At 33.8% G+C, this 8,962-nt stretch overlaps 1 protein-coding gene across 1 annotated transcript; it reads right to left on the bottom strand.

Annotated features, from left to right (window-relative positions):
- Positions 1 to 2,253: 2,253 nt before the first annotated feature.
- Positions 2,254 to 3,381, bottom strand: LOC139784932 (uncharacterized). Its single transcript, XM_071724098.1, has 2 exons — positions 2,775 to 3,381; positions 2,254 to 2,402 (listed from the first exon to the last, which is right to left on the bottom strand). The coding sequence occupies exons 1-2, from the start codon at positions 3,379 to 3,381 to the stop codon at positions 2,254 to 2,256; spliced, it is 756 nt and encodes a 251-aa protein (XP_071580199.1).
- Between the last annotated feature and the right edge of the window lie 5,581 nt (positions 3,382 to 8,962).

Here is an 8,962-nt window from a genome sequence, read left to right on the forward strand (position 1 = left end):
GCCCAAAAAGGTGTAAGTAAAAGAAATAGTGTTTTTTGTAGATCTTGATCTCCTGAATACGATAAAACTAATAAAAAGTTCGTGGTGCTTGGGGAACACCTTGAAAATTGAGCATAAACGTGGTGTATTTACAGAAATTCGGGTGATATATGCTATATCATAAAATGTACTGGTGAAAGATTTGTTGGGGAGAGAAAAGGGGGAAGAAAGAGTGTTGTGTGTGTGTGTGTGTGTGTGTGTGCGCGTGCGTGCGCGCGCGCGCGCGGGTGCGGGTGTGCGCGTGTGTGCGCGGGTGCGTGTGTGTGTGTGTGTGTATGTGCGCGGGTGCGTGCGTGTGTGTGTGTGCGTGTGTGCGTGCGCGGGTGCGTGTGCGTGTGTGTGTGTATGTGCGCGGGTGCGGGTGCGGGTGTGCGCGTGTGTGCGCGGGTGCGGGTGTATGTGTGCGCGTGTGTGTGCGCGTGTGCGTGTGTGTGTGCGTGTGTGTGTGCGTGTGTGTGCGTGCGTGCGTGCGTGCGTGTGTGCGTGTGTGCGTGCGCGGGTGCGGGTGCGGGTGCGGGTGCGGGTGCGGGTGCGGGTGCGGGTGCGGGTGCGGGTGCGGGTGCGGGTGCGGGTGCGGGTGCGGGTGCGGGTGCGTGTGCGGGTACGGGTGTGTGCGCGCGTGCGCGTGTGTGCGAGTGTGCACACACCCGCACACACGCGCACACACACGCGCACACCCGCACACACCCGTACCCGCACACGCACCCGCACTCGCGCACGCACACATGCACACACACACGCACACAAAACACTCTTTCTTCCCCCTTTTCCCTCTCCCCATCAAATCTTTCACCAGTACATTTTATGATATAGCATATATCTCATCCGAATTTCTGTAAATACACCACGTTTATGCTCAATTTTCAAGGTGTTCCCCAACCACCACGAACTTTTTATTAGCTTTATCGTATTCAGGAGATCAAGATCTACAAAAAACACTATTTCTTTCACTTACACCTTTTTGGGCAAAATTCGTCCCTTTTTTAACATCCTCCTTTTTTGCACTTTATTTAACTTACCAAAATATATTTAAATCAGTTCTGCGACCGCATTTTGATGTTATACTTTTTCTCTTTCTTTGATGTTATACTTTTGCTCTTTCTTTAAATGTTTATTTCAATTTTCACAGATTTTCCGCTATTTTTCTCGATTATCTAAAAATCTAGACGTGATGGAGCAAAACGGTTTACGAATTCGGATTCAGTGATCCAAAATCTGTAAGAAACACCTACTCTGATTCCAGTTGCTTTTCAAAAAAAATTTTTTGTGGTCCTGTGTTATTCGCTGAGTAATTACAGTTTAAAAATAGACAAAAATTTAGTGAAAAAAATAATCCCCCAATTTTTTTGAGTAGTGTATATAAATACAAATATATGCAGTAAGTGCCAAAAATTCCGGAACGGTAAATTATCTCAGAAAGTATTGGTTTATGTAAAAACATGTTTCAGATAAAAGTTGGACAGTTCAAAGGAGGCTAATAGATGATTTTATTAAATTTTAAATCCAGGGTCTGTGTTAGGTCTAATAGGGTTTAAGTTAAATTTTTAAAACAAAAATCACCATTTTTTAAAATGTTATAATAAGTTATAAAATGTGTTAATAAAGTGTAAGAATGAGATAAACAAATTATAAAACTATAAAATTTTAAAAAGAAAATAGACGAATGATAGATACATTAAAGGTTATTGTTATATGATCCAAAAAAAAAGAAAAAAAGAACAGGAGATTTCGATTCCTACAGTGTTTGTACTATGGCATAAATCCCGTACGTTAAAAATGCCATATATCCTAAACAGGATATGGAACATACAAGATATCAAGCTAAACAAAGAATACAAGAGGTATGCACTTGTATTTTGCTATATTCCATCCTATCCCTTTATACTTATGTATCGTGAAATACCATTAAACCTTTTACACTCTTTACAGTAATCATTTTACGTAGGTCATAATATATGATCTCGCTACTTACTACATTGAAAAATCGATTCAACTTACGACCGTTTCGTTAATATTAACAGTAAAGAACTGAAATTACAACACAATAATAACATGGCATAAAGGCACCTTCACAGAATAATTGCGAGCAAATACCTTTATTCCTTGTATTTTTTCTGACTTCTGTGGTGTAAATCCCCACGCGGCGTAAATACCAGAGTTACCCTATGTGTATTATAATTGCAAAATAATTTTATTACTTACTCTTTTTTTTTGTTAAGAATCCTGTAGTTGACGGTTTTTCCTTTGAGTCGATTTTTTCTTTACATTTATCATATTTTGATCATTTTCCTGACTATCATCATCTAAATAACTAATATCCGGCGGCGTATCAGGTTCATTAACATCTTCATTTTCATCTACATCTATATCAACAGAAATGTATGAATCTGTGATCAGTATTCATAGAGTACGTTTACACGGCGACTTATAATTCGATTTAATAACTACCGAATACTACACAATTCAAAATTTGTCTTTTTTTGAGCAAAATGATTTTTTAAATATAAATCTATTTTGAGACTCTTAACATTTGAATTAATCTCTTTTAATATATTTATATACATATATTAAAAGAGATTAATTCAAGTGTTTAGAGTAAACATTTGAATTGTCTAAATATTTGAATTGTCTAAACATTTGAATTAATCTTTTTTAATATATGTATATAAATATATACAAGTATCATACAAGTATGAATAAAAAATTCAAATTTTATTTATGAAAGAATAAGATACCTTGTTGAAATTCTTGAACGGTTCTTCTGGATACAATTTCCTTATTAATTTTGTTATTGCAAGTTTCTGTGGTCGTTTCTTCAATATCTGAAGGTTCAGAATTAGAATCATTGCTATCACTTTCATTCATATCAGCTCCTTGTGCTGCTTCCAGATATTGAGATATTTCCAAGATTTCTTTTTCTATAACGGGTTGTCTGTAGTGAGATAAATGAATTTTATCAGCATGGCCCATAAAATTTGCAAGCGTTGAAATTTCATTTTCAGATAGATTATAATGAACACATATTGTTGCTATATGTTTTCGTAATTCAGTTGCACGAATAGTCTCTGGATTTTCTGCGCCACTGTCTACTGCAAATTGCCGTAATAAATCACACGCTAAAAGATATCTGTGTTTATCTTTTGTGAGCGAAGGAAGACCAAATAAATATGGATTCTTTGAAGAAACTTTTGCAGCCTTTCTATGCTTTAAAATCATTTCGATACAGTCTCTTAATTCTCCTGTTAGTAAGACTGGTACCGTTCGTCCAAGTTTACCTCTTAAGGTAAATCGTACATATTTTTTTGCAATTTCTTTGGCACGTGGTGAACGCGCTTTATACATATCGTGTGTTTGATTATTAATTCCTTGATAAACTTTGTAATCCTCGATTAAACACCTTTGTATTTCTCCAGCTCTACGACGATTAAACACCTGTACTGAAGTCAATGTTGCTTTCAAGGAATTATAAGCTGTTTCACGTTCTTGTTTTAGAAAGTTATGGAGCTTAATGATATCTGCTTTAGAGGGTAATGTAATTTTCTTGCGTCTTATATTTCTACTCATTGTTTCCGATATTGTTTTTGATACACGTGTTGCAAAATCTTCAGTAAATACTTTCAAAAAATCTTCGGTACGTAATTTCCTTTCCTCGTCTTCTTTTCTAATGCATCGATTAATCAAAAGTCTACCCACTTCTTTTATCAGACCTCCAAGTGCAAAAGCCAATGAAGAAGTTTTGTAAAATTTTGCACATAAAGATAAGCCAGCTAGGGTATTGATTGCTTCAATGCAAGTATTACTATATCGGGGGAAGTAAATAGAAGCAAAATCCGAAATATCAGAATTTTTATATTTTAACGTTTGAAGTAGGCGACCCATCCTTCTCATTTATTGTCTAATTAACGCATCATTGTGTTCAGATGTTTTATATTTTTCGCATTGTTGATTACCAAATGCGATTATTAACTCATCATAACGTATGAGTCTTACTATATCATCTTCTTTTAAAAGTGGGAAAACTCGTAATCTTAGAGCACTGCTTGCCTCATTATGTATACGCCCTATTATTTGCCTTCCTAACACCGATATTGATCTATTATCTTTACTTTTAACCACCTTTGTAATGCATCTCTGATAGTGATGTCTGCTTGTAAGTTTCAGAACAAAAGCTTTACATTTTGGACATACAACATAATTAGAAGGTAACCTGTTGTGTTCTTTCTTTGAACGTCTTTCTACTAGTAATTCACCATTATTTCGTGCACAATCGACATTAAAATAGAAATCTCCACGTCTACGTATCGTTTCTATGATCTTTCTTTGTTCTGTATTTCCTTTTGGCATATGTTTAAATTTTTGTACTTCTAATTCATTGGCATGCACTCTTTCAAGATGACGAGCTATTTTGCTCTGAAACGTATTGCAATACATACAGAAATGCTTCTTGTTTCCTGCACCAACTGATGTAACAAACATTTCAGCATCATCCCGAGCACATTTACCAGATACGTTTAGTGACATTGAAATGTCTAATCCACTAGAAGTATTTGCTGAACTATTAGTTCCTTTAGCAAGAGATGTGGTTGTCTGATCCATCACAGGTTGAACGAAACTTTCATCAGATGAAGTATTCGTTGGTACGTAAGACGGATCATCATCATGAATACTTTCTAAAGTGTTGTCTTGCACAATTTTATTATTATTCAGACATGCTAAGGAGAGAAAAAAATAGATATTAGATATTACAAAGTTGTAGATTTAATGCTATTATACAAGGTGTTTTATTTCGTGCCAATTATCTTCACCAATTATCTTACAAAGTATTGGTATATTGAAAAAATTTTTCAGATAAAAGTTGTAGGGTTCAGAAAGGACCAATAAACGATCTTATTAGATTTCGGATCTGGGGCCCGTGTTGGGCCCAGTAGGGCCCAAGTTAAATTTTTCAAGTGGAAATCCTTATTTATTATTGTATCATCATTTTCTACAAATTAATTTGAACAACTTTTGTCTAAAACATTTTTTTATTTGCCTAATATTTTTTTAGATAGGGGAGACCGAGGCTAACTCGACACTATTTTTTCAAAGACAGTTTTTAATATTTAATTAAAATTTTTAGGCAAATTCAATGGTATATATTTAAAGAGTGTTCCTTCAGGTACAAAATTGATTCAGAAAGTTTTGCTGTACGTCGCTTTGTTTTGCCGCCAGGAAAGGAAAAGTGACGCGAAGACAAATTTTTGAATTGAAAAATGCCGGGGCAAACTCGACACCCCGCCAGGGCAAACTCAACACTTTGTCTGATCGACACAATTTGATCTGGAACTTATTTTTTACTGTCTGAAAATGAAAATATATTGTTTATTGTGTATTTAAAAAGTACAAAAATTCGGAATAAAGTAGCTAGAACAATTATTTGAAATAATGAGGACAAAAATTGTTGAACTTTCAATTATCTTCATCTAAACTCATGTCTGAAAAACAATTAATGCAGGTAAACTCGCGATCGGACGTGCGCATACATTTGTCATGAGCCATACGGCTGCATGACAAGCATTGTTTGTTACTGGGAGCCGACAAAACGGCGTGGTGTTGACTTTGCCCCGGACGTCGTTTTTCACTTTTGTCACTTCAAAAACATGAAAATTTTGAAAATATCCAAAAACGATTATCGGATTCATATAGAGCATCAAATTTTCCATGAAAATCACTTACATATAGGTTTGCAAGAGTAAAGCTCGATAAAAGTGTAGAAATTTTCGAGAGATCAGAAAAATTACTTTTCACCATCAAAAACGCTTATGTCGCGCTAAAAATTACACGATAACTCAGAATGTCATCAAATCCCGTTGATAATACTGGCACATAAAGACGCATTTACAGTACGAAAGGCAAGTTCTTACGATAGATTTAAATTAGCAAAAAGTCTAGTGTCAAGTTTGCCCCGATGTCGAGTTAGCCCCGGTCTCCCCTATTCAAGGAAAACTTGGTAACTTTTTCAATATTTAGCTCACAATATCTCGATAATTGTTTGTTGCAGGGAAAAGTGGTCCAGGACTTTTGACTTAATTAGGTCTCAAGAATATGCTGTTGCGATAGTACTCTTACTTTTTTTAAATACCTATGTAGACATTTTTTGGAGTTTTTATGTATACAAATATATTTAAAAAAAATTGGGATACTATTGCAACAGCATATTCTTGAGACCAAATCAAGTTAAAAGTCTTTTGGATCACTTTTCTCTCCAACAAACAATTATTGAGATATCATGAGCTAAATATTGAAAAAGTTACCAAGTTTTCCTTGAATATCTCAAAAAGTATTAGGTAAATAAAAAAATGTTTCAGACAAAAGTTGTTCAAATAAATTAGTAAAAAAAGATAATACAATAAAAAATAAGTTTTCACTTTAAAAATTTAACTTGGGCCCTACTTGGCCCAACATAAGCTCCGGACCCAAAATCTAATAACATCGTTTATTGGCCCTCTCTGAACCCTCCAACTTTTATCTGAAACATTTTTCCAATAAACCAATTCTGTCTGAGATAATTAGCACACGAAATAAAACTCACCCTGTATAAGAAAATATATATGATTAGTTTTATGAGTTTTATCCATATAATTAAGAAAATACTGGACCCTGATATAACTGATTTTGTAGTTTACTGTTTATTTTTTATTAGTTGCATATAATAGCAAATGGTTTTACAGTGTAAAAGTTTAAATGCTAATAAATAGAGAACCTTGCCTAAAGTTATATAAAACTCAGCAAAAGAGTTTCATGTAACATTAAGCAGTTTTCCATTTATTAGCATTTGTACTTTTATATTGTAAAAGCATTTGCTATTTTATGCAACCAATAAAAAGAGTAAACTTCGAAAGCAGTTATATCGGAGCCCAGCATCGCTTTAATTCCAAGATATTTACTGTGACTGTCTTTATTTGATAACGTCAGAAGCTAGAAATCGCATCCTCAAAAATTTTTGCGGTATACATTGAAATAAAAAGATATATCTATAAAACGATACTTGCAATCAATTCAGCAAAGTGAAATGCTCCGAACACTTTTTTTGATGTGTTTGGAGGATTTTAAAAATTCACTGAATCGATCAAAAGTATTGTTTTATGGATACTTCTTTTTATTTTATTGTAATATATACAGCATTTTTGACATGCAATTTCTCGCTTTTGACGTCATCAAACAAGAACAGTTGCAACGAATACTCAGAAGCCTCAATTAATAATTAAATACATAAGCATGTCAATTACATTAAAAGAAGGTGATTTATGAATAAGTTATTTTTTTATATCAAAGCAACAAAGTAAATATGGCAAATATTGAATAAATACTGCAAAATCACATCTTCTCCAAACAGCTAAACCTGCGCAGACAGATTCTGAACAGTTTGTTATAAATTTTTTATGCCAAAAAGGCAACTTTCACAGAATCTGTTCTATCTGATAATATTCCAAAACTGTCGCTAGAAATCTGACAGAGCCTGCTGACATTCTATATCAATAGATTGTATTTTGTTGTGGGACTCTGATCGAATTTGCTGCTAATCTACTAGTATACTGCTAACATTTTGTTTACTATATCTACAATTCTTTGTTATTGTATAATTTATAATTTGCATGTGAGTCATGACCGCTTTGATAAAAAATCAGAAAAAATGTAACTGTCAATATACAGTCAAGCTGGATCTTTTATGTCAAATAATATTTTCTTGTGTAAATTTATGTGCATTATTCTTTGCTTCGTAAAACTACGCGCCATTACTTTTGGATTTGAAACTTAGCTTAAAATCGAAACTAGAATAATATTGTACTATAGTCAAATTTAATTAATAATTAATTTAATTTAATACAAAGACATATCCTTCCCCCAACCATCTGAAAATCAAAGAATATGTTGCGAAAAATATTACCTTAGCCAGGATTCGATTGCTTTTTGATAAACAATCAGAGCAAATGTAACTGTTATGTTACATTTATAATGGTTTATCAAAAAGCAGTCATGACTCATTTAATTTAACTTATATATACGTTTGCCTTACAAGTTCTTCTTAATACTTACAGATAGTTGCGATAAATATCACCACATGTCTCACAATCAGTCGAATTGGTTAAGACATTCATCCCAGATACTTGGGAGATCCCAGGTTCGATTCCTGGCTGAGATGATATTTTTCGCAACATATTTTTTGATTTTCGAGGGGTTGGGGGAAAGGAAATATATCGATGTATTAAATTAAATTGATTATCAATTTAATTAGGTCATAGTATTATTCTAGTTTTGGTTTTAAGCTGCATTTTAAATCCGTAAGTAACAGCGCGCAGTTTTACGAAGCAAAGAATGTACGTAAATTCACACAAGAAAATATTCGACATAAAAGATTTCACCTGACCGTATATTGGCAGTTACATTTATTCCGATTGCTTATAATTTACTGTCGCACTTTAATGAATAAAAAGAGAGGACAAGGATGGATTTATTTCTGATAAACCGATATTTGGATTTATATGATCATATAATGACTTATGGATTCTTACTTCTTCCTTCTAAGATAGAAAGTCTACTTTAACAAAAATATGTTAATAAAAAAATATTTGAAGAAAGAATTGCAAAAAATCTAAAATAACTATCATATGCACTATACACATTCGAAATGTACTACAAATGTTGCTGTAAGATTATCAAAATATAATATGTCATACGTATTATACACAGATATGTGCTGATCTTGAAAGTTTATACTCGTTTAAGTAAATTAACTTACTACATTTTAAGTTTGTCCTTTACAGCTGCGCGGCCTGCACTGTTTTGCATTCTTTCTCTTTCCCTTGATCGTCAGCTAATTCTTAAACAAAGTTTGTTTTCTGTGCTGCATTGGCTACACGAGTCGAAGAAGTGTACATTGGAG

This window comes from Temnothorax nylanderi, unplaced genomic scaffold (assembly GCF_030848795.1).
Source record: "Temnothorax nylanderi isolate EJ_2023f unplaced genomic scaffold, tnyl_v1.0 TNYL_tig0707_pilon, whole genome shotgun sequence".
NCBI lineage: Eukaryota > Metazoa > Arthropoda > Insecta > Hymenoptera > Formicidae > Temnothorax > Temnothorax nylanderi.

Excerpts from the sequence above, each read along its gene's own strand:
- LOC139784932 (XM_071724098.1), bottom strand. The coding sequence starts at position 3,381 with ATGTATAAAGCGCGTTCACCACGTGCCAAAGAAATTGCAAAAAAATAT. Across the intron at positions 2,403-2,774 it reads CGTTCAAGAATTTCAACAAG|ATGTAGATGAAAATGAAGAT; the intron begins GTATCTTATTCT and ends CTGTTGATATAG.